The sequence below is a fragment of the Priapulus caudatus genome, unplaced genomic scaffold, assembly GCF_000485595.1.
Source record: "Priapulus caudatus unplaced genomic scaffold, Priapulus_caudatus-5.0.1 Scaffold115, whole genome shotgun sequence".
Classification (NCBI taxonomy): domain Eukaryota; kingdom Metazoa; phylum Priapulida; class Priapulimorpha; order Priapulimorphida; family Priapulidae; genus Priapulus; species Priapulus caudatus.
Genome location: NW_014577176.1, coordinates 363,633 through 389,675, shown reverse-complemented (window position 1 = coordinate 389,675; position 26,043 = coordinate 363,633). Strand labels below are relative to the sequence as shown.

The 26,043-nt window shown below is 46.2% G+C and overlaps 3 protein-coding genes across 3 annotated transcripts in view; 1 reads left to right on the top strand and 2 right to left on the bottom strand.

Annotated features, from left to right (window-relative positions):
• Positions 1–125: 125 nt before the first annotated feature.
• On the bottom strand, positions 126–1,209 carry LOC106805489 (myeloid-derived growth factor-like). Its single transcript, XM_014807098.1, has one exon. The coding sequence runs from the start codon at positions 1,175–1,177 to the stop codon at positions 677–679; it is 501 nt and encodes a 166-aa protein (XP_014662584.1). The 5' UTR covers positions 1,178–1,209; the 3' UTR covers positions 126–676.
• A 24-nt stretch (positions 1,210–1,233) lies between these two features.
• On the top strand, positions 1,234–17,706 carry LOC106805488 (ras-related protein Rab-10-like). Its single transcript, XM_014807097.1, has 7 exons — positions 1,234–1,610; positions 6,580–6,640; positions 9,736–9,874; positions 10,908–10,997; positions 13,890–13,991; positions 14,300–14,381; positions 14,876–17,706. Exons 1-6 carry the CDS (start codon positions 1,484–1,486, stop codon positions 14,378–14,380), a joined length of 600 nt encoding a protein of 199 aa, XP_014662583.1. The 5' UTR covers positions 1,234–1,483; the 3' UTR covers position 14,381; positions 14,876–17,706.
• Positions 17,707–18,235: 529 nt separating this feature from the next.
• LOC106805474 (serine-rich adhesin for platelets-like) overlaps positions 18,236–26,043 on the bottom strand; it is a 17,007-nt gene continuing 9,199 nt past the window's right edge. The window contains exons 4-7 of the mRNA XM_014807068.1: positions 22,415–25,650; positions 21,316–22,219; positions 20,974–21,090; positions 18,236–20,737 (exon numbers count right to left, since the gene is read on the bottom strand). Coding sequence (XP_014662554.1) covers positions 20,688–20,737; positions 20,974–21,090; positions 21,316–22,219; positions 22,415–25,650 — 4,307 coding nt within the window. The 3' untranslated portion in view covers positions 18,236–20,687. The remainder of the gene's footprint in view (positions 20,738–20,973; positions 21,091–21,315; positions 22,220–22,414; positions 25,651–26,043) is intronic.

Here is a 26,043-nt window from a genome sequence, read left to right as displayed (position 1 = left end):
TGCTTCAATAATGATAAAATTGAAAACCAAGACCACTGAATTGCACAGATCCACAGGTTCTCATGTCTGTAATATTAGAAAGCAATTAAGTATGCATCTGTAGATTTGCAATTTGACACTATACATAGATGAAACAAACTTGCAGTATTTTGTGCTTTTATTGCCCAGTTATGTTATAATGAAATTGAAAACTCACTCAACACCAAAACAAGCTGTATACCATGAACTTGAGATGTACATTGCTCACATCACCAAAACAATAAATTTATTAGCTAGCCTACTATTTTCGAAGTTTGAACAATGTTGTTTCGCAAAACTGTGCCAGTGTGCAACACTTAGAATCTTTGCATATAATGCATGAGACACTGAGGCAAAAAGATCACACGTTTATTTAAAATACATCAAAACAGCAAGAAAATTACTTCTAAACCACAGAAACCCCATCACAATGTTATTTATATGAAAGGTGAGTTGTTGGAGTAGTGATATATAAAAAATATATTAATATACAGAAAATTTTGCCAGCCACGTGCTTTCCATCTTGTGTATGATGATTGTAGTGACGTTTTAACGTGAATAAAACGTTAAATTTTTCCTAACACAAGGTTAAATTGCTGTTCTTATTGCTATTTTCATCAAACATGGCCATATTGTCCCACTCTCTTCAGCATGACATTCAAAGTTCCTCTGATATCACTCCTTTGGCTGTGATAAGCACTGAACTGAGACCACTCTGGAATGTACTGCTGTGTTTCACTTCGTTGCCATTAATGATGTACTGTTCTTTACCGAGAGCTTCAAAGTTCTTGCCAGCGACATTTGCCTCCTCCAACGTCGCACCTTCGACACTGAGCGAAAACGTCATAAAGAACAAGTAGGAATTACCATCTGGTCGTTCTACGGTGCAGTGAAACCTTTTCTTGTCCGGTGTGTGTGATATCACGAACAGCCATTTTTCGTTTGTTCCTCCCTGAGCAGAGTATGTGAATTTGCACCTTACGCCTTCTTTTTCTTGTTCAAACGTGTGCACCTCGCCTCCAGGATATACATCAAATTCATCGGCTTCTTCGACTACTTCATTTTCGTCTATGATATCTCCTCCTGTCAGAGTTGTTATTTCAAGCAGACATAAAATAACGAAAGCTGCCAGAATTCTTGTAAACGTGGGCGCCTCCATGACGGTAGTTGTGTGACCTGTGTACCGGAACTTTATTGGGCGTGACGTTTGGTGACCTCACCTCCGTTCACGTGACGTCTAGACGATTACCTTATCTGTTGAGTTTATTTTACATTTCTCAACGTTTTGGACGTCCCTGTGTGTTTGGGACGAAATTATTTCTTAAGGTTATAACCTCTGGATATTATAACGTCTAGTGTGTTGGTAAAATTAAAATTAGAGCTTCGTCGTTGTTCCATATTCGCTATCGAAGGGACTGAAGTTTGAGTGAAGGCATCACGATTTGCGTTCTCTCGGATTTTGAAGATGGCGAAAAAGACTTATGATTTGCTGTTTAAACTGTTGCTAATCGGAGATAGTGGTGTTGGCAAAACTTGTATTTTGTTCAGGTTTTCAGATGATGCTTTCAACACAACATTTATCTCAACAATAGGTAAGTTGTGATGTGTAATTAAGCGCGAACAAAAGAAATAAACGTTATTTGCCGTTGCATGTATTGCAACTTTGTGTAAGGCATGCCATTGTAATTTGTTACTAACACAGCTCTCCACCAGATTTCCTAAAATCCTCATGTTTCCTACTAAGTACTCCTACTAGTCCTACTTTCAAGCTTCGGGGCCAGCTTGTTTTGCTACTTAGAAAATTAAAACGTTGTAGAGTTGCGTAAGTATGTGCGTACGTGTGTATGGGCTGTTGGTGCGAAAATGTATGAGCACTCGCACATAGTCACAGGCACTTGGAACGTCTCAATAAAAAGAAAAAAAGGTAAACACGAAATGTATTTACTACCAAAGTCTTAATGTTTCTCTACTCTATTTCGCCTATAATCACCTATAATCGCCTATAATCACTATAATAAATGCCGGTCAAATGCTCATCTGCAACACAAAAGTACGCCGCACGCTAGCTGCTGCACAATGACACATAAATATATATATATAGCAGGTAGGAAAGCGTGCTGCCAAAAATCGCTCGACGCTCGCTTGATTTAATACGAATACAACACAAATATTTAACCATTCTACTCCATCTTTGTTTCTATTTGAAGAACAGTGTTCACTTGTTATAAAATATACTGTCTGTATTCGTAACCGAGCTGTGTCACGCAAAATCACACAAAGCCTGACGAAATTCTCGCGTTCGCTCCCATTGCGCAGTTTATGGAAATGGCTGTCAGAATCAGAAAACACCCACCGGCGCTCTTCGTGACCACATTTTTGCGCCGCAACGCTGCAACGTTTTTGCAACGCTCCACTTGCGGCTTTGACGGGGCTCGTACGGGAGTTGGAAAGCAGCGTGGTAGTTTCCCAAAATGCAGCGCCGCCTATAGCCTTGTACTTGCAGCCATTTACATAAACTGCGCAACGGAAGCGAACGCGAGAATTTCGTCAGGCTTTGTGTGATTTCGCATGACACAGCTCGGTTACGAACACAGATAGTATGTTTTTATAACAGGTGAACACTGTTCTTCAAATAGAAATAAAGATGGAGCAGAATGATTGAATATTTGTGTTGTATTCGTATGAAATAAAGCGAGCGTCGAGCAAATTTTGGCAGCACGCTTTCCTACCTGCTATATATTTATGTGTCAGTGTGTAACAGTGTGTTGCAGATAAGCATTTGGACGACATTTACAGGAAATTGTCGGCAATAATAGGTGAAAGAGAGTAGAGAAACATTAAGACTTTGGTAGTAAATAGATTTCGTATTTATTTAGCATTATATTTTATTGAAACGCTTCAAGTTCCTGTGCACTCGCATACATGTTGACAGTTCACCACATTCACACAGAAATATCATAAGTGAGATTTCCGATGAAGTCTGGTCGCACATTGCATGCCGCTTAGCGCCTTGATAAAATGGTCGGCAAACACCAATATTAATAAATAACAATTATGAAAAAATAAGTGTAGTTATTTTATAGCTATAATTATTTCGAATCACTTTTAATATGTTTTCCAATGTAGGTCTTGCTACAGGGTAAATAATAGATAGTACTAAGTACTAGTAAACACGGTGCAGTGTAAATTTTCAAGGAACTAAGCGACTTTGTTTCCTGAAAATCAAGTCTAATCCTAAATTTTCCTACATCTTTTCAACTTATTTCCTAAATAAAAGCATTTTTTAAAAATTCCGGGAGCCTTTTTTTGTTCATATTATGAACTACTTATGGTTAAAAGTTTAGGTCCCAACTCTGCTGTTTCTGAGAAATGACAAAAAAAGAATTTTTGTATAAATTCACAATTTTTGCCGTCACTTAATTAGCGATGAATTTTTAATGAAAATTTTTTATCGATAGCATAGATAGACATCTCTCTTATGTAATGGATATGAGTTTGATTGAATTTGATGAGCAGTTATGTTGCAATGTCCTTTAGAGTGTTACCCGTCCGTAACCCTAACAGTATCCTTAATTTACTTACCATTAAATACTAGCTACACATACAATCATGCCAACAGTATCCTTAATTTACTTACCATTAAATACTAGCTACACATACAATAATGTCAATACTCCTTCGCAATACACCGGTTGTGTCGACGATGACGCGGCGTCACCGAGTCGTCGCCGCAATCTAGAATGATCGATGATTAATCGATCACCGGTTGTTTTGTAAAACCGATGATCGATCATGAAATTTGGACCGATCTCCAAGCTACTACCTATTAAAAAAGCTTGTACCTATTAAAAAAATCCTCAAGTTTTCAAACCTTGAGTTTAACTTTATACCATCATTGTGATCCTTACATATGATGATAGTTTTAAAATTGCTGTAGTGTTTAATATGTGGTCTCACGTCAGGCAGTCTTAACTAAGTAAGTAAGTGAGTAAGTAAGCAGCAGACACATTGTGCTTAAAATTAACACAACTACTAGTACATGTTGAACAATAATCCATAGTTTACTGCATGAAGTTTGTTTCATAATCGGTTACATTGCGAAACTAGGTACCCCCCCCCCCACACACACACTTTCAATAAATCACACAGTCATAGATGTGGGTGATAATTGTGTCAATAGTGGTTTCTGGTATGATCCCAGTAGTCATGTACAGACATGTTAACGTTTACAGTTTCTGTGCTATTCATATGACTAATTATAAGGTGTGTAGTCCATTCTTAGCACTTTTGAATTAGTGAGTCACTTACTCCACAGTTCTGTTTTTGCCTGCCTTTGGCAATTTCAGACCCCCACAAATCTGTGAGAACGCATCAGTGAGTGCACGTAGCACAGATCAGGAAGGTCATTTGCATTGGATTTTACCTCTGTCGGCTATAGCTTGTAGAATGACTCTAGTTATTGTTCATCTAACCAGGCATTTATCATCTTGCCATGCATTTGGTTTTATCGGGAATTTTAAGACACTTCAGCAAGTTGGGGTTGGGTTGGAGTTGGAGGGTTATCGAGGATATTTACTTTTTCAAAGCATTTTTAATGCATGATTGATAAAGATAAATACAGTAGTACCTGTCATCATGGAAACTCTGGGTATGGAATTTTATTCATGACAAAGGAATTTTTAATTTATTAAGTACTGCTAAACTTGGGAAAATAAACTCATGAAATGAAATGCTTTAAAAAGAATGAGTGGAGTAGTTATTCACCATTAAGTAGAATAATCTAATACATATGCAGCCAGCTTCCAAAATGTAGTTCGGCCCAACTGTGAAATGTTCTGCTATCCCATTAGACAGTTTCCCACCCTTCGAGAATCATTGGTGTATCTAAGGAAGCTTCCTACATGTACTGTTGTTTCCCGATTAATAATTGCTTTAGGCTTGCTGTAGTCTTTGGCATGCATGTCAGCATGCATTCATTCTATGGCTGATGGGAACAAGAGAAATGCAATCATTGGATTTTTGGGCATCAGTTCTATCCAGTATGGTATGAACGTTAAATGCAGATTTTAAAATACTGTTGTACATCCCTTGTTGCTGCAGAGTTGTACACATACACTCACGCACACGCACGCGCACGCATGCACGCACAATACACCACACACGTTTGTGCGCTGGTACTCGCACGCAATCGTATATATATAGACACAAACATACGTTTGTCTGCATCGTGTAAGATTCACCACATGCAATGGTAGTGTGGTGAGTCATTCACCCCCACTCCCACCACACCTCACACAAACATACAATCCCTCGTACAAGCACGGTGAGGGTGTTGTGCAGAGCGGGCAACAGGTAGGAGCCTTTCAGCTAGGGTGAGTTTATGGCATTCAGCAAGTGTATAGCCAGTGAGAATTGCTCGTTCTCTGCCTTTCCAGACGTTGTCGTGTGTGTCAATGATTGGAGCGAGTGGCTGGGTGGGAAGTGTGCGCGCATAATTGATTTTTTGGTTGGAATGTCTCCTATTTGCCCCCAAGGGGCATTTCTAGACTGCAAAGACTGTTACTCAGAAAGTAAGAGTGCTCAAGGTTTCTATTTACGAATGGGTGCCAGCTCTTTATTCATCTCAGGTAGCAAAAGAGACACATGGCCAAAGCATCGATGCAAAAAACTCCTACCGTACGCATGACAGCGTCAGGGTAGAGCCATTTCCATTTTTTATTCAGTGTTGTAAGCATTCCATCACAAGGTTAAGGTGCTGTAAAACCTCTACTGAAGTAAACGTGGCCTTTTATCTCACCCATCTTCACCAGCATCATAGTGACCTAGTAGTAATCAGGTGAACACACAATATATGATACCTTGTGGGCGCCATGTAGTGTTGTTTCATTCACATGCAGTCAAGTCTGTATAAGGGTCGCTCATGGAAACCCACGAAAGTTGCGTGTGTAGACAGATTTCTTTTCTATATATATATATATATATATATAGGTTGGTGGTCATTTAAATGTTTATGAGGAAGAGGATTGGCAATCCTAAGTAGCATTCAATTCAAATTTCTTGACCCATTCTTCTTTACACTGTCATATTACATTAGTCTAGCACTTGATAATGTATTTGATACTTACTGCATAAAAGGTAGTATATATATCTACATGTATGTGCTACTGGGTATTATCTTTTATTTTTACTACATAAGAGATTTTGCCCGGCCATTACGCTGTATGACTGTGCTGGTTATTAAAACATTTCACTTTTGTCTGATGATGACATTACTGCAGCCAGACCAGTAAACATTCTAGTGCAATAGAATAATCAACCACACAGTATGCACATTATTAATTAATAAACGTATTTCTCCTATTTCTCAAAAGTGTGTGCATCAGTTGTTTGTTCAACGACGACCAGGCATCAGTCGGATGCAATTCGGAGGAAGTGAAATGTACTCCTGGTACTAAGGTCAAATGTTTGTTATAGCAGTTATCGGCTGTGTATGTATCCATAGTTTAAATAAATACCCATGGTCGGAATGTTATCATGTACCTTATTTTGAATCTTTTACAGGAATAGATTTCAAAATCAAGACTATTGAATTACACGGGAAGAAAATAAAGCTACAAATATGGTAAGTCTTAATTGAAATTGTTGAGTGAACGTAAAAGTGTTGCTGGTATAACTTCATTCCTTTCCAAAAATTCTTCTACATGTACAGTACAACCCTGCATCATAGAAGCTCATGTTACAGAAATTCGTCTGTGTGGATGTAAATTATAAATAATACACTTGAGATATGAAATGTAAATTTTCGGTTGTGGAATTTTTCAATAGAATGAGCTTTCTATCCAGAAATGTTGCATACTCAATCGTTATCAATATCATCAAGTTTAATGAAATACATGCAGCCAGTCTGACAAGACAGAGCTGTGATATATGTGCCAGTAGCTTGTTAGATAGTTTTCCTACAGAGATGAAACACCAGTAGCTTGTATGGAATGTTTTTATTCCTGCAATCACCGTACTTGCAACGTGCTCCAAGTACATAGTCTACCTGGTTCACATGCATTGCAACAAAGTTTTTGTAACTTGTTAGAGCCTGAAGCATCTAAACCTGAGAATTATATATAATATAATATATATAGATGGGTGTATACCATGGTGAGCAGGCCAGTAATAGCGTCTCTCCCAGTAATTCGTATTCTAAATTCCGTTTCTATCTCATCGTGCTAGTGTGATACATCATTTAATAAGGAATGTGTGCATTTGAGAATACCTACTCGCATTCATAATTTTGCTCATATAACGTCATTTGGTCGAAGCATTTTCCGTAGGAATGCATCTCCAATTATATAATGGGCGTCAATCGGAAAAACGAGTCACGTCGGAAAATTTCGCTTTACGAAGGTTTTTTAATCTGGGACGCATTACTTCCGTGTTGCAGGGGTGGTAGGGCATTACTGTACAGTACTGTACTGTACTGTACATTACTGTACAGTGCGTGCACATCACTTTGTTTGTGAGGGGGTTGCGTAACCTCAGAGCAACATCATAGACTGAATCATCACTCGTAAAGTAATCTCAGAATATCCAGTACAGTAGCACACGCATTACGCGTTGTTTGTTAATCAGTAAAACATGAAAGGTGTTCTCTGTGTGTGTGTGTGTGTGTGTGTGTGTGTGTGTGTGTGTGTGTGTGTGTGTGTGTGTGTTGTGTGTGTGTGTGTGTGTGTGTGTGTGTGTGTGTGTGTGTGTGTGTGTGTGTGTGTGTGTGTGTGTGTGTGCGGCCATACACTCATAACGTAGGCAGGTCACATCTGCAGCAGGTGTTTCTACTTGCTAGCGAAATAGGTCGTCAGTCATTATCTTGGCTGTTTACTGTGAGACTTGCAAGTTCTCAGGCAATACGACATGGAGCACAAACACGTGCAAGTAAACACGGAATTCTGCAGGCTCTCTATGTGCCGTAGGTTGTTGAGCGGACGTATTAAGGGTATATAAGTGATTTTCAGATCAAAGTCTATAGAGTACCATGCATCACACATCCTCTAACTTGTTGTCTCAGTGTCGGTAAACGGTAGGCAGCCAATGACGGTGTCACGCAAATAAGATAATGTGGGCGAGCGCCACGTGTCACCACCACCACTCCTTTACTTGTCGGGGAGGTGGGGGGGGGGAGATGTGGCGCGTGGGTGCGGCCACAGTTGCTATCTGGATCTAGGTTTGTCTAGGGTTAGGGTCTAGGGTTAGGGTTCTAGGGTCCCTAGGGTCTAGGTGCTATCTTGCTAGCCTTCTCACTGTGTGCTCGTAAAAGCAAGTGCTCAGCACTGCATGGCCGACTGTAGCAGAACGCGATGGGGGCGTATTTTTAGCTGTGAAATAATACCGTACATGCTAGAATTCGCTTGTAGCGCGCACGTGCACGGCTGCAGGCAGTTTGACCGTTTTTCGTATAAAGTCATGTTCCTAGTTTGCTCCGCTACCGGTCAGCGGGAAGCTTAAGTTCTTAATCTCAGCGAGCTGCTGGGCTGCGGACGGTGGTTAGCTATAGATATTTTTGTTGCCGGGAGTGAGTTAGTGAGGTAGGTGTGTGTATGCGTACAGTGACTTTGTACCTCTAGTGGGTTCGTTGTTCTATCGATCAGTCATCAACCATATTGGCTAGAGCGAACACCACCGTTTTGCCTCGTAAATTTTGTATACATACACGCGCAGGAAACTTTGAATATTCGATTGAAGAAAGCAATATCAAATCAAAATCATTATTGCAAATGACAGCCGTGGCTAGGAAGACACTTGGAATTTTATGATTGATTTGATTAACTACACACTTTCGAATCTTGTGATTTTGAATTATATTTGCCTTGCTCTCTAAACGAGCTCCTCCTCTCCTTTGTCACATGCATGAGCTGCCATAAGGAAAAAATTGAGAAGGGAGATTATGAGAAATCTCTGTAGCTATTGCCCCTTTCCTTCCTCTGTTGCTCATCTTGCCTAACATTAGCTTCTAGGTTTTTGTTTTTCCATAACCACAGAATAATTTTACTCCGCTTGAACTTGAAGTTCATTTATAATTTGTGCCATATTTATTCCACTAATAGACTATAAAAAACACTATTACTGTGGCTTTGATATCTAGGTCACTCTAGTACAAACTTCCTGGGTGCTCACTGGATCTCCTCTGCACAGACTACATAGTTTTTTCATTCAGTGGTAGAAACCTAGTCTCATAATGGAAGGCAACCGGTTGCAATCTATACAGGGTTTTATTTTCCATCCCCTTTTCTTCAAAAAGCAGTGCATCATATGTGATAATTTTGATTTCTTGCAGCTTCATTCTTTCTCATCTCTAATTTTTTTTATCATTGAGACATCAAGATCACACTATTTCTAGAGGAAGCGAGTTCTTCTGTTTCACTCTGATTTAAATTCACATATATCCAATGCCTCGTGTTATCCTTTCCACTTCAGTCTACTTCAATTTCTTTCCTTGCATCCAACCTCTCTCCCCATTTCCCCAGGTGTAATTATACAGTCTAAGCCAGCATAAAAGTTATCTCAACTCAGGCGTTTTCTTTCTCTTTGACTTCACACGAACATTCCCCTTTCCTGCCTGCAGTTATCAAATGTCTAGTTTATTATTAGCTATCATTAAGCTGAATAAATGAATACGGTCTACGGCTGTGTGGAATGTCGTGAGTGATGGTGGCATTTGTGTTTCTGCAGGGATACAGCAGGCCAGGAGCGCTTCCACACAATCACAACTTCATACTACAGAGGTGCCATGGGCATCATGTTAGTCTACGACATCACATCTCCGAAAACCTTCGACAACATCGCAAAGTGGCTACGAAATATAGATGAGGTGATGATTGACTGCGGTGCTCATTATATCTACCTGTTACTAGTCTAAACCTGGCTCTGTTTTATCTACCTGTTACTAGTCCAGGGTTCTCCCCACTCCCCAGGATGAAATTGAAACAGGGGGAGGGGGAGGGGAAACTAGGGGGGAAACTAGGGGGCGTGTTTTTTACCGTAATGCGTAAAATCGCCACCACACCATAGACGGTATTTGGGGTACTTGTATATAGGATAGCCGAGTCGGTTTACACTTAGTGTTAGGGTTTGGGACAGGTTGACTGTTTGTACTTGTTTGTGGTCTGCAGTGCATGCGTAGTGTAGGAGGTTTACGCATTAGTGGTACCGTAAAAATACACGCGTCCGGGGGCATGTTCGAATGGGAATTCTTGACGATCGATTCCCGCGCTGTCAAACTTTTATTGTGGTGGAATTTAATCGGGGCGGAACGATTGAAACGTGGGGGAGCTTTCCCAAACGGGGCGGGCGCGCGCGGTTTGCGCAACGTAGGGAGGGGCCTGTAGTCTAAACCTGGCTCTGTTATATCTACCTGTTACTGTTCTAAACCTGGCTCTGTTATATCTACCTGTTACTAGTCTAAACCTGGCTCTGCTATATCTACCTGTTACTAGTCTAAACCTGGCTCTGTTATATCTACCTGTTACTAGTCTAAACCTGGCTCTCTGATATCTACCTGTTACTAGTCTAATACGGGCTTTGTTTTATCTACCTGTTACTAGTCTAAACCTGGCTCTGCTATATCTACCTGTTACTAGTCTAAACCTGGCTCTCTGATATCTACCTGTTAGTACTCTAAACCTGGCTCAACACATCCGTCACGTGAGAGAATCTGCCCCTGGATGCATAACTTATTACAACTGGTTAAATTCTCGGTGGAGGCTTGCATTTGGTTTCAGTTCGGTCACGTATAGTCGAACTAAGGTCAGACTGTGGCTCGGCAGTCGTAGTGAGTGAAGGTAGTCCAGCTGACGTTCAGTTTCGTTCGTTCTGGTAAATGTTGAAATCACTTCTTTTCCCAGCATGCAAATGAAGACGTAGAAAAGATGATTCTGGGAAACAAGTGCGACATGGAGGAGAAGCGAATGGTGAGCAAGGAGCGTGGCGAAGCGGTAAGTCACGTTTACATGTTAACATGGTAGGCACAGAGCGTGGTGAGCGTAAGTCCGTTTACATGTAACGGGGAGCAAGCGTGAGCGAAGCGGTAAGTCACGTTTACTGTACAGGTAAGTCAAGGAGGGTTGTGAAGCGGTAGTCACTGTTACATGAACGTGGTGAGCAAGGAGGCGGGTGAACGGGTAAGTCACGGTTACATGTACCGTGGTGAGCAAGGAGCGTGTGAAACGCGTAGAGTCACTTTACATGTAACCGTGGTAGAAGGAGGCAGTGGGGCGTGCGATAGCGGTAAAGTCACGTTACATGTAAACGTGTGAGCGCAAGAGCGTGGCGAACGGTAGTCACGTTTACATGATAACGTGGTGAGCTAGACGTGCAAGCGGTAAATCACCGTTTTACAGGTAACAATGGTGAGCAAGAGCGTGGCGAAGCGTAAAGTCAGCGTTTACATAAGTAACGTTGGTGAGCTAGAGCGTGGCGCAAGCGTAATCAGCGGTTACATGTGAACATGGGAGGAAGAGCGGTGGTGAAGCGGTAGTCAACGTTTACATGTAACGATGTGTGAGGCAAGGAGCGTGGCTGAAGCGGTAAGTCACGTTTACATGTATAATGGTGACAAGCGGTGGTGAAGCGTAATTCACGTTGTTAACGATGTAACATGGTGATGAGCAAGGAGCGTGGGAAGCGTAAGTCACGTTACATGTAACGTGGTGACAAGGAAGCGTGGTGAAGCGGTAAGGTCACGATTATACATGTAAACATGGTGAGCAAGGGGTGGCGAAGCGGTAAGTGCACTTTACATGCTATCATTGGTAAGCATAGGAGCGTGGCGTAAGCGGTAAGTCAGCGTTTAGTTAACATGGTGAGCAAGGAGCGTGGCCGAAGCGGTAAGTCACTTTTGACATGTAACGTGGTGAGCAAGGAGCGTGGTGAAGCGGTAAGTCACGTTTACATGTAACATGGCGAAGCGGTAAGTCACGTTTACATGTAACATGGTGAAGCGGTAAGTCACGTTTACATGTAACATGGTGAGCAAGGAGCGTGGTGAAGCGGTAAGTCGCCGGCCGCCCCCCCCGGCTTCCCGTTACATGTAACGTGTGAGGCAAGCATAGGCGTGGAACGTAATGCACGTTTACCATTAAAATGGGAACAAGGGAGCCGTGTGAAGCGGTAAGTCACGTTTTGACCGATGTAACGTGGTGAGCTAAGGGCGTGGTCAGTAAGGAGTAAGTCACGAATATACATAACGGTCGGTGAGCAAGGAGCGTGTGAAGCGTAAGTCAACGTTATTAAACAGTGTAACGGGTGACAAGGAGCAGTTGTGTAAGCGTACAAGTCACGGTCCTAAAACTGTAACGTGAGTGAAGCAATGGAGCGGCGCGAAAGCGTAAGTTCACTTTCTCCCATGTATCATGGAGAAGAGAGCCGTAGGTGAAGCGTAAGTCACTAAATTTACATTAACCTGTGAGCAAGGAGCGCGGACTAAGCGTAAAGTGCACGATTTAACCATGATAACATTTAGGGTAACGTCGAAGGTTCACGTTTACATTACAGTGGTGGAAGCGGTAAGTCACGTTACATGTAACTGGTGAGCCAAGGAGCGTGGTGCAGCGTATAGCGCGGACTGGTGTGCCTGTCCGGGGGGGGGGCGAAGGTGAAGGGGATGAGTCAGCGTTATACATGAACATGTGGAAGCGTAAGTCACGTTCTAGCATGTAGACCATGTGAGGTCAAGATCGTGCGAACGGTAAGCACGTTTAACATGTAACAGGTTGAAGCGGTAAGATCCACGTTTACAGTAACGGGTGAGGCAAAGGAGCGTGTGAAGCGGGGTAATCAATTACATAACGTGGAGGCAAGAACGTGGTGAAGCGGTAATCAGCTTTACATGTATCAGGGAGCAAGGAGCGTGCGAAGCGGTAAGGATCACGTTACATGTAACAGTGGAGCAAGTTAAGCCTAGGCGTCGTGAAGCGGTAAGAGTACGGTTACATGATAACTGGTGAATCAAGAGCGGGTACGCGGTAAGGTCCACGGTTTACATGTAACAGTGTGAACAAAGAGCGTAGGCGAGCGGTAACAGTACAGCGTTACATGTAACGTGTGAGGCAAGAGCGGGCGAAGCGGTAAGGTCACGTTTACATGTAACGTGGTGAGCAAGGAGCGTGGTGAAGCGGTAAGTCACGTTTACATGTAGCGTGGTGAGCAAGGAGCGTGGTGAAGCGGTAAGTCACGTTTACATGTAACGTGGTGAGCAAGGAGCGTGGTGAAGCGGTAAGTCACGTTTACATGTAACGTGGTGAGCAAGGAGCGTGGCGAAGCGGTAAGTCACGTTTACATGTAACGTGGTGAGCAAGGAGCGTGGCGAAGCGGTAAGTCACGTTTACATGTAACGCATCTGTAGAGTAATAGTGCAGTGAGTCATCCTCTTGGACAACACGTATACAGTCAACTCTCCCATTACTAACCACCCTCCGGACTGTCCATTTAGTTCGGTTTTCTGTGATGATCAGTTTTTAGGGGGAGGAAGCAACTTAGATGTCTTAGATAGTTTTGGGACTTATCGTCCGGTTTAACGTAAGATCCACTTTTGAGGGTGTTCGGAATTTGGAGAGTTGACCGTAGTAGTAACAATGTAGGAATGTAAGTGAACACTGTATTTATTGGTTTTATTATTGAGTATTAAACTTGAATATCAATCAAATAACTTTTTAAGGCACTTCTCGGTAAACACTTTCTTACATGATCTGAAATAATTTGTTTCGGTATTTCGACAGTAGGTGTCTCGTGGGTAGACGTTCCAGTGTCTTGCATGGATATCAGGAACGTAATGATTTGTTTTAATGTGGTACAGATTCTGTCACAGGTCGTTTTCACTGCATTTTCAGATTGCTCGAGAACATGGTATCCGTTTTTTTGAGACCAGTGCAAAGAACAATATAAACATAGAAAGATCTTTCATGGAGCTGGCGGAAGCCATATTAAATAAGGTAACCATTGTTCTGTTAGTAACATTGTTTGATCTTCTTATACAGTCAAACCTGTATATATAATGACTACTGGAGAGAAAGGCTAAAAGTGTTCTTTATAGACTGCTGCTGGCTTTCCTATACAGGTAGATGCATTCGATGTTTACCATGGAACATATACAATGTATGTTATTGCCATGTATTATACTTGAAAGTCTCACATAATGATATTTCTTTCTGATCTATATCTTCTATATCTGATATGATATAGAGTTTTGTATATGTCGATCTGATATGAAATATATGTCTATATATATATATATTTTCAGACGCCTAGCAGAGATACAAGTACAAACCACACCAACGTTCATGTATCACAGTCATCTGGCCACTCCTCCAAGTGTTGCTAGGGTAGGTGACGTAGCTTGTAGCCGTGCACACGTAGGTAGCACACGTACGTGCTACCTACGTTCAGCAGTGCCCAAACACCCCTAGGTGTATGAATCCACTTATAAAGGCGCGTGGTCATATATATGCCAGTATACAAACAGTCAGATGTTTACAAATGCACACATACATATAGGCAAGGATACATAAGCACCTAAAGGTATACAAACAAATGCACATACTATATAGTCTGTTCATGCACTGGTGGATGTGTGTTTGCGTGGGTTTGTATATATTATATATGCCTGTGTGTGTTGCTGCCTGAGTGTCTAGTGGATTAGGAGATGCCTGTGCATGCCTACATATGCTTGTAAAAAAAAATCCGTTTTCACTTGTAGTTATGTGTTATAGAATGTTATGTGACTAAATTTTGAGTGATATTGCCAAATTGTATCATGCTGATTTCATGATTTGTTTTATACCCCTAACCCTAACTATAAAATCTTTCTGTTCTACAGGTGGCGCTCGTGCAGTCATGTACAGGCGTAGTGTGTAGAGTGACTAAGGCAGGGCACAGTGGCTAAGGAGCATACTGAAGTGATCGCCATCATCGTGTATAGAATACAGCCATCCAGTGTTTAACTACTAATTGCTAACAGCACTCTCTTCCTCCTACACAAGCCTCCCATCTCACCAAGCATGAAGAGCAAAGCTTATGGTAACACACTCGCATGTCAAAAACGGAATATGTTATTTGGAGAGGGTATTACAACATTTTCTAAGTTTTGTAGGGGTGAAATGTAAAATTGATCTCGTAATCATTGGCATCATAGCCTCTAGACATAATAGGGGCTATTATGTCAGTTATCCTGTGTTATCGGTGACTCATATGGTAGCAACTATTTCACAGAATACAGAGTTTGGAAAACGGTATTGTAAATTGTAAAAATTGTTTGTTTTGATTAACATTCGAGTTTAAACAGATAACTGTTGGCAATGACTAAACCAGATGGGACTTAGAAGCATACTATCGTCCATCAGTATCATTCTCATTAGGAGACGACAGAGGCATTGCATACCTTGCTGATTATTGAGTCGGGCCATAAGTAAAGCCGGGTTCATGAGTGCGCCCGAATCCGTTTGAGCTACATGCATGCTTATTGGAGGCAGGACTTGTGCATTCAATCTCGGATTAGTGGTTGAATGATTATAGGTAAAAATGTAAAAAGGGAATTGTTGTGTAATAAGATGAGGTGAGGTCGGATGAACCTTTTGAAGGGTATTGTATAACTAGGTGACATTGACGCAGATGTATGTAAACTTCTGAATAGAGCTGTATTGAATATGCAGTGTACAGGTCTGCTACGGTAATATGCTAAAACTGTGCCAGAGATATATATTATACATGACTTACGTATCTCCTTGTGGCTAATGTATTAAAGATGAGTGAATATATTAATCACGATGATCGGTTGCGTGGCGGTAATCTCACCGCTTACTGGGAACGTCAAACACTACATCAGTAACAGTGTTGCTGCAGAGTGTTAGCATCGCTGTCCCATCGCCAACGAATTCTTGCATCACGCATTCCTGTAGCGCTAACGTTACGAGGCACCTTGATATATGTTAATCCCATTACTCTTGCCACGAAATACTGCACGAGGAAGATGGCTGTGGGGAGAATGCGTGGTGTAAAGGGTGATTGAAGGGTTCATTTGTAGAGCACACGCTCGTGACAGTAGGATGCAAGCAGTGGCACGCTGTGTTAGATTTTGGACGAGGCTGCATGCACACAGGGTTGTCGGTGGGCCACAGTTATTAGTCCGTGCTTGGTCTGTGATCGGTGATGGCTGTCTCTGAAACTGTCTGCGTGTGTGTGTGTGACGTGGTGGCCGTGATTTGGCCTCGTGTCGGTGGTCGGCGTGTGATTTGCAAACCCGTGTGGCCAATCAACCTCGTATGATGTGAACAAGAGAGTATGACAGGTGTCAGTAGCTGCTGATAGCTCTCGCGCTTAGCACATGACTGCTCGGTGCGTGCTGTCATATCCACGGTGCACGATGTTCATTCAGACTGCATCCGTCTATTGTCTGCCACGATTCCGTATCATGCAGCTCCTCAGTATAAATGTCTACATTATTTAGTGAGATGAGAACTGCAGAAGTGATGTATTGCGAGTCGAGATGTTCAGTTCAGTGCTTGGAGTATTTGTAACATCTGCAAGTGGTGTCATTTCTAGCTTGCTGTACTGCTTTTGTCTATACATAGCCAGCGCAAGCAGTATATAAAACCACTGCTTTAATATAATATTAGGGCCGTGCCAGGTAAACATTTCTATTGCGTCCTAGATGCACGATTGCCTTGTGTGACATCGTGTGAGTTGGAAATATCCAAATCCTTGTTTTTTTCTACGAAGCTGAAATATGTCGTCTTCTTCGATAGGAATCTGCTCAATAAAACCTGAAAGTTGGATAAGGGAAATCAGAGACTAAATAAGGTCAAATAGCGGAGTGAAATGCACTGATATTCGTGATGATAGACTTATCAAGGAGGGGGTGAACATGTGTAGCAGTTTCCATATATTTCTAATTTCGTCCAGTTTCCCTTTGTTAAGTCGCTTAACAGTTCTCGTATATTGTTTGTGTGCGTGCGTGCGTGCGTGCGTGCGTGCGTGCGTGCGTGCGCGTGTGAATGAATGATGGAAAGCCTTATATTGTAATTTCAGTCCAGGTTTGTATAAAATGATATGCATTGATACAGCGGTAGTGTTGAGTTTGGTGTGACAAGAAGTGAGGAAGTCCATGCGTCCCGTCGATGCTAATTCTTGTATACGTTTTACTTTACCTGTTTCATGATTATTAAATCTGTTGCCATTGTTTCACAACGAACGTTCCGAGAGCAATGTGTGTATGAGAACACAAGACATTATTCTATGTACCGTTTAGGCTCTGGGTGAAAATACGCAGTAATCAAGGAAGAACAGAACGTGTACAATGTAAGACTTTGGCAAAACAAACATGGCTGAATGTGTCTTACGGTGACAACCCCGCGTAATATTCTGTGCGTTGGAACCTCCATTTTAACACATTGCCGTTGCTGTAACTACTCGCAGTGTTTGCACGTCGTTAAATTGATCTACACAGCACGAATCAGGACCTCTGTCTCCAATCTGTACACGACGATCCACGATCTATACCCCCAATCTACATGATGACCCATGTTTTGTACGCCTTGCAACATTTGACCGAATGTTATTGGAAGTTATATTTATTTCCAGTACGACTTTATTTAAGAATGGCATCGTTTCTGAATATTAAATTATCCTTGCAAAAATAGTGTTTCACTACGAGTGCTTGTCTAGTTTATTTCATTTAATGTTATTGCCTTTGCCGTTCATGATCACACGTTCGCATTTCATAAACTGGAGCAGTTATTTTCAATCAACTATCATATAAACACCTGAAATGAGATTAATAATAATGGCAACATAATATATGTTGGCATTAATATTAATCTCGTTTCAGGTGTTTATATGATAGTTGATTGAACATAACTGATTCAGTATGGTGATCACTAGTAACTTTTATACATGGATTCATACATGCCTGCATGGTAAACGGATGAAATACTTCTATCACAGTATCAGCGACCCAGCAGTGGAAGTCGGTAGAAGTATTTCACCCGTTTACCATGCAGGCATGTATGAATCCATGTATAAAAGTTACTAGTGATCAGCATTCCTTGCTCAGCGCCTTGGCCCTGTAATCCTCATTAGAGTTACGTTCGAATGGAAATTCGTTCGAAGTTTAGAATGCCAACTTTAAATGTAGGAAGAAAATATGGGCGCATGTAGAAAACCATACCATGAACAGGTCGAGTAATTTTAATTTCCATATATAGCCTATAGGTATTTATTATACGGGATATTTATAAAAATACAAAATACATCTTAGCAGTATAGATCACACATTAGTGTGTCTCCCACTACTATTGTAAGGTGTATCCCAGCTGCAGCGCTAATAGTTTACTCAAAATAAAACAAAAATTAGAATACGAGCGAAGGACAACCAACCAAGAGACGCACGGCTCCCTAGAAACACGTTAAATGCCTGCAACTGTTGCCGGTGCGTAGCTATTGGCAAAAATCAAATCCAAGAACACTACATAAAGTAACGGAGCAATAAACACGTGTGAAAGAGCTGTATCTAACGTTCTAACATAATTCGGAGAACGAGTCGGAATTTTCGGTGCATGCACGTGCTGCATGGGCACATGCAGTATCTCACAGGCGAGACCAAACGAGGAGAAATCCGGATATTGGTAGCTGGGTCGACAACGTTACACGACACTTCATCAACGATGGCCCGTGATACAGGAGAAATATCTACTACCCAGTACAGCAACCCTACTACCGCGATGGAGACACGTAACACTGAAGCGGATAGTAGTTGACACCAACCATGGCTTCTACCCTGGAGCTATCTATATCCATGTGCTTCTATGTAACAGGTCAGACAACGTGCTGCTGCTTCCACTACAATAATTGATGCTACGAGTGTGGTTTGAACATCGCTACAGCAACTGCAGTGTCGGATACGTTCACCACGCCAAACACTATTAATAATACTATATTAAAACGCGTCTTTGCAGTTTTGAACTTCAAAATAAAGCAAACAGAATGATAGATTGTTCAGTATTAGAACAGGCGTATATTAGAGTGATTCTATGTACAATTAGATCTCCTGCGTACAGAGATATAGTTACAATAATATAGTGGCGACTAAATCCAATTCATCAGCGAAATTGATTAGACTCCAGTATTATTTTATGGTAAATTTACAAAGCGAAAACTTCATTTTGTGTAAATAACTGGCAATTTCATAGTAACATCTGCTTCACCGTGTATGGTAAATGCCTTCACAGATAGCCTGTACAATGGGACCTGACATATCCCACACGAGTGAACACAGAAAAATTGCAACTTCACAATCATCAACACCCAACTGGCACGCGACAACAGCAGCCACAGTCAATCATATTATACAGCGAAGGTTATAATATACCTAAGATTTAAATCTAAAGGAGATAGAGAGAGGAAAATACAAGAATTGTTTTTACAACAGACAGTTCACAGTGTATCCCAGTTCTCCCTTGCTTCATCCATTGCCTGCCATTCTAGTGCGGCACTACTCTGCAACAGCAGCAACTCGTTCTAATGCAGACGCAGTGAGAGGATTTCTTCCTCTACACACGCAATTCATTATTTTTTAGTATTTTTCATAATTTTTGCACTGTTTACTAAATCTACAAGCAACAAGCGTTCAGAAACACTATTAAGATGCACAGCGCTACTAAAGATGCCAACTGCAAATGGTGAATGCGATTGCAAATGTTCTCTTGCCACATTTCATAACTTAACAATAGAACATCCCAGTTAGGCAAGGTCAAAATATTTGACACCTATGCTCAATACACATTTAGCATTATCTAATAGTCTTTGAAACTCAAACCGTACGCACCAGCGTTACACATGTACATTATTAACTTAATCGTGCGCACCTAAGTTCACATCTTTCGTCTGTACACGCGGTAGTAGTCTTTACAGTCTAAACTCTTCAGTTATTATACAAACATGGGTCAGAACGTTCTTACTAGTCGACTGTGAAGCTTATTCAGTATTTACAGATTAGACAGAATTCAGTGATACGTGATTCTTTGCCTCAATAGCCAACCTCTCTCACACACGCACACGCACACGCACACGCACACACACATACATACATACACACACACACACACAACGTGCCAAAAAATCAAATATATAATATTCCATAGATACTATATCCAACAAAAAACCATTACTAGAACACAACAGGTGGCAGCACACGGTGTCGAACACACAACAAAATCTTGGTCCGCACATTTGACTGACGTTATTGCACTTTATTTATACATCTTATGGCACGTGCACTTTGCAAATATCTCTCGCTCTGCGCTGTTGACCCTACCAGTTAGCAGTCAGTTGCTCTCACACCTGGAAAAACGACAGTTCAGAGTTCTGCAGGCGGTCGCTGCCTCGTCGCGTCTTGGTCGCACTGATCCCCCTCCACAGTGTCTCTGCCCCGTTTCTACAAATAAACAAGTGGCTATTCGTGCTGTCGCTCCGGAGCAAGGTGCGGCTCTTTGCCCCCGCACACACAGCCAGGGGGCGCGACGAATGACAGGCCTGGTCTCTCCCCCGCGGGCCGGCGCGGTCGGACGATGAGACGACAAGCGCGCGTTCGACCGGCGGGGGATCGTCGCTCGTTACCGTGACGACGCTCGTCAGCCTCACCGTCGTCGGTTGCGCTTCACAGGTGGCAGATCTTGCGAGCTCTCCACTGCAACGACAACGAGACGGTGACGTTAAACAGTGATCGTGGGCGATGGTTGCACTAAGGGCACTAATGCATCTATGGCAATACTTACTGGCCCACACTCGAGTAGTAAGATACAATAAGTACAAATACAGTGAAAAAAAACCAGCTAAATGTTGTTAATAAACGAGAATGTGTAAATCTGTTAGCGCACTTTAAGAACCACAGTTCGTAGACTTAGAGTTGCAACATCCTCCTACCTTTCGTGCCACTCGACCGCGTCGCTCTTTTGTTTGTGTTTTTCTCTGCGACTTGTTCCTTTTGTTCTTGGGCTACAGGTGGCATCGGTGAAGGAGAGCACCTCCGCCTACTCGCGGCTGCAAACAAGCAAACGCAAGTTTGTTATCATTCCCATTAAAATGCAATGGAAAATGCATTTCAAATGCAATTTGAATTTATTATTATTCACCACCCCCCCCCCCAATTCGTATCATGCCAGCAAGCTACAGTTCCTGCATTCTTTCCCAAAGTGCTACCGCGTTTCGTGAACCCTCAACCCCTCACGTTGGTAAACGTTCACCCCTGCCGCTGCTGCTGCTCACCTCGAGTGTTCTTCTCCACTGCTTTTGGCACTTCCTTCTTCCCAACCTTCTCCTCCTTCCCCGTCTTTCCCAGCCTGTCTCCAGTCTCGGACGCGGCGCTTGACTCGGAGTGAGTGCGGGTGCGCATGCCGCGTGCATCCTTGTTGTTACGGCTGTTGCTCTGGATCTCCTTGCCTCGCAGCGGCCTCTCCTGAGGAGACTTCCCCCCGCGACGATCCCCCGGCTTCCTCCCCACCAGCTCACTCAGCAACACCTCGTCATCGCTCGACTCGTTCTCCGTCGTCTCGGCGTTGCCGCGGCGACGACTGCGCGTCGGTCGTGCAGCGGGTTTCGGGGAGTCAGGTCGCGCGTCGTCTCCGGGCCTCCCCCGCGGCAGCGGGGGTGGGGGCAGGGGTTTCCCCCCTCGCGTGTCCTCCCCCGCGGTGGGGGAGGGCCGCGCAGGCTTCTCCTCCAGTCCGATGCATGCCTTGATGAGCTCAGCAGCCGTCTCGGAAGATTTGCGCTTGGAGAGCTTCTTGGATGCGGCGTTCGCCTCGTCGGGTTCGCTGGGTCGCGTGAACGTCTCCCGCGGGCTCACGGGCTCCGGCTGCGAGTCCACCGACCCCCTCCTGCGTAGGCGCCCCCCCACGCGGGCTCCCGCCCCCGCCACCCCGTTCTCCGGCTCCTCCGAGCCACACTTACGCTTGACGCCGCGCGGACTCGCCCGAGGCGTCGCCGTCGGTGTGCCCGCGTGCGACGCTAGCGCCCCCTGCTGAGCGGCGTCGACAACGGCCGGCTTGGGGGAGACGACGGCTGCTGAGCGCGTGATGCGCATCGAGGGAGGGCTGGGCTGCTGCCGCGAGGCTCTCTTACCCGCAGACGCCGGAGCCATCGGCACTGACGACGTCGACACGGGGATGTCGATCTTTAGCGGCTGTGTGACGACGGCTGACGACGGTTCCTTCGCCTCCTCCTCCTCTTGCTGCTGCTGCTGCTCCTCCTCCTCCTCATCCTCCTCCTCCTCCTCCTCCTCCTCCTCCTCCTCCTGCTGCTCCTGCTGCTCCTGCTGCTGTTGCTGCTTCGCAGAGGCGTCAGACTCGGCCCTCCCAGGGGACATGACCACAATTGTCTTCGTGACGGCCGGCTCCTGCTTGGGGGATGGAGAGTTCTCGCCGGGGGCAGGCAAGGGCGCGTAGTCGTGCACATCATCACTGTTCATCACCAACGCAGACACAGAAACCTCCTCGAAGTTGAACTGAGACGCGGACACCGCGTGAGATTCCGACTCCAGCTTCCGCGCGACGGGCGTCGAGTCATCGTCGCGTTGCCGTGGCGACGCAGACTGCGGCTTTGTGGCACTATGGTAACCGTCGCTGGCCGGCGACTTGGCGTCAGCGGAGTCGTGCGACATCTCCGACGTGGCAAACTGAGAGAGAAACACGTTCGTGATGGGGGCGGAGTTTGACTGGCTGCTGCTGGTAGGTGGCGCCACCGCGCGGCCGTGGCAGCGACTGAGGGCCATCGACGTCTCGGAGAGAGCGGACAGCGCTGTTGTTATCGACGTTGGCAGCGAGTAAGCGGGCGATGCGGGACCGTTCGACACGGCCGCAGCAGTGGGGGTCGTCGTCCACGTGCACGCTGGCTGCTCCCGCACCGCCGCCGCCGCCGCTATGCTGCACGCGTCGGCCGTCACTGCAGCGAGGGACGGCGAGGCAGGCTGGGCCGCGGCGTTGGACCAGGCGCGTGGGGAGCTGCCGCGGCCGGGACTGATTGAGCGTTTCTGCACAGCCTTGCTGCTGCGCATCGTGTAGGAGCCGACTCCAACCTGAGACGTGGTGGTGAGGCACTGGCTGCCCGCCGCACTGCTCTGCAGGCTGGGCAGCGGCGGAGATAGAGGGCCGAACAGGTGAGAGGACGCAAGAGACATGGAGGCTTGAACGGACTGCGTCAGACTTGCCGCCGCCAGGAGGTAACTGGACGCGAGGTTGACCGGAGACGCCACCAACGTTGGGCCGGACGTCTGCACTTTTGGAATTTGCAGGGGAGCAGGTTTTGGTGGGGAGGGCCGCACTCTCGTAGTCGTCGTCGCCGTGGTTACGCCGCTCGATACTCGCTGCTGCTGCTGCGGTGAGGTAGAGGTCAGACTCGTTGCCGTGGCGAGCGAACACACGCCCGCCTTGTCGCCCGCGGCAACCACGCCTCGACTCACCTCTGCTATCGTGTTTGCGAGGTTCGACGCGACGACGGGAGAATGAGTGGACGACGTGCGCGGCTGGTGCGATGCCAGCGCCCCCTGCGCGAGAGTCTGCTGATGCGCCGCACCATTTTTTAACGTCGGCGCGTTTCCGCCATCGATCGCCGCCGCCGCCACGCCGTACGACGCATTCTTGGTCGCCGTCGTCGCCGTCGTCGGGGACGACTGGTAATGCTGCCTGGACATGTGGTCGCGACTCAACGACGCGCAGGTTGTCTGGGGCGCGGAGCCGGCGGCTGCCTGCATCGACACGCTGTAAGCGTTCAGTATGCTCGACACGACCTCCGTCACAGACAGCGCTGCCGCCGACGACGACGGACCGTTCATCGACGCTGACGACGACGACGACACGCTGGCGGCAAACACACTATTCGCGGATACGGTCGCCGCGTCCGGCTGCGAGCATGCCAGGCCCGGCTGCGCGGACGACGCTGCTGGCGCCGGCGCCCCCTGCTGCTGCTGCGCGTTGTGCAAGCCGTCGAGACTCACCGCGCCGCCGCCGCTCCACTGCTGCAGGGGGTACGACACGCCACCTAGCTTCGTCGCGTGGATGATGGCGCCGGCCGCCGTGGCCGGGTCGACGGGCGAGTGTGTAGTTCTCGCGGGCTGAGCACTGAGGGGCATCGCGGCGACGAGAGACTTGCCATGCTGCAGGGCTGCGGGGCTGGGCGCGCCGCGAGCATACACCTCCTGTACGGCGAACGACTTGCCGCCGCCGCCGCCGCCGCCGCCGCCGTAACCCTGGATGGGGACGAGGGCACCGCTGGCACTGCACGGCGCGTACAGCGAGCGCATGGCGGCCTCACCCACCGCCGCGATGTTAGCGGTCACCTCGCGCGCCCCGCCGCCTCCGTCTACCATCGCCGCCGCAGCAGCAGCAGCAGCTTTCATGTTCACCTTGCCGTGCTGCTGCTGCTGCAGCACTTGCTTCACGTCATGCTTGTAGACGCCGCCGGCAGCAGCCTGGCCGGACTTTAACTTGACGTGCGGCCGCGGCGGAGCGTCCACGCCGTACGCTCGCGCTCCATAGACGCTCGCCAACGTTGAACACACGTCGCCGCCGCCGCCGCCGCGGTGGTCTGATGTCGCCCCCAGCAGCGTGGCGCCCCCTGCCAGCGTGTCCGCGTCGTAGCTCGACGTCGTCCGCACGTGCGACGAACTGTTCGTGCCACCGGGGGGCGCCGCCGTCACCGCGTACTGGCCTCCGCCGCCGCCATACGAGAACTTGTAGGTGTTGGAGGCGCCGCCGCCGCCGCCGAGACTCGACGGACTCTTGCTGCATTCGTCGAGGTAATCCTCGAGTCCCTCCCACTCGGACGGGTCCTTCAGGCTGTTCGGACTCTTGCCCTTGTCGCTGTTCTCTGGGCTCTTGTCTCGCTCGCTCTCAGGACTCGTGCCCTTGCCACTGTCCCGGCAGGAGTCCGCAGCCAGCAGTTCGCTCGTCTTCATTTTCAGAAGCTCGTCGACTGGTTTCGTCTCCGCGGAAACGTCGTCCGCCGCAGCCGCCGCCGCCGGCCCGCCACCTTCCGTCTTCTGCAGCTGCCGGTTCGCGGGCGCAACACCAGGTGTCGCTGCGGCGGCATTGTTCACGCCGGGGTGGGGTTCGGCTGTGGCGGCCGTGCGGTCGATCGTGTCGGCGTGCCGCGCCGTCGTCTTGCCGCCGTGCATCTCATTGTTCTGAGCGGAGGTATTCGTAACAGCTGCCTCATGCGTGGCACCGCGGCTCGCGACAGACATGTCGCTCGCACTGCCGGACAAGTGGTTAGCGGTGCACACCGCCTCCTCGTCCGTGGCGGCGGGAGCGGACACACGCGCAGGCATGGCGGCGCTGCATGCACCGTCCGCCGCCAGCACTGTCCTGCTCACCGATATCTCCGGTTTCTCGTCGGCGACGGCGACGGCTGTGGCAGAGACGGAGGAGGAGGAGGAGGAGGAGAGGAGGGAGGAGTTTGCGTCGGCGGAGAGACGAGACACGGGCACCTCATCCATCTTAGGTGGCTCGACGCCGATGACGATGGTGGTGCTGGTGATGCCACACTCAGCTGCCTGCGGCTCTCCCGGCTCCGTGATGTCCTCCATCCGCGTCACCGTGATCGGTTTATCTGCAACGCAAAACACACGTTAGCAGTCACTCACAGAGACTCACAGGTCACTCACAGACACTCACTTACAGGTCACTCACAGAGACTCACTTACAGGTCACTCACAGACACTCACAGAGACTCACTTACAGGTCACTCACAGACACTCACTTACAGGTCACTGACACTCACAGACACTCACTTACAGGTCACTTACAGACACTCACAGTGAGACTCACTTACAGGTCACTCACACACAGAGCGGACAGCCACTGACGAATAGATTTCACGCACGACGTGAACGCAGCAGAGACTTTGTATGCATATCTTTGTATGCAAATTTTGCATCTATATGTATTCCACCTCCGGAAATAAATGTATTCACATAGTTGATTCGTTTATTCACATTTTTGT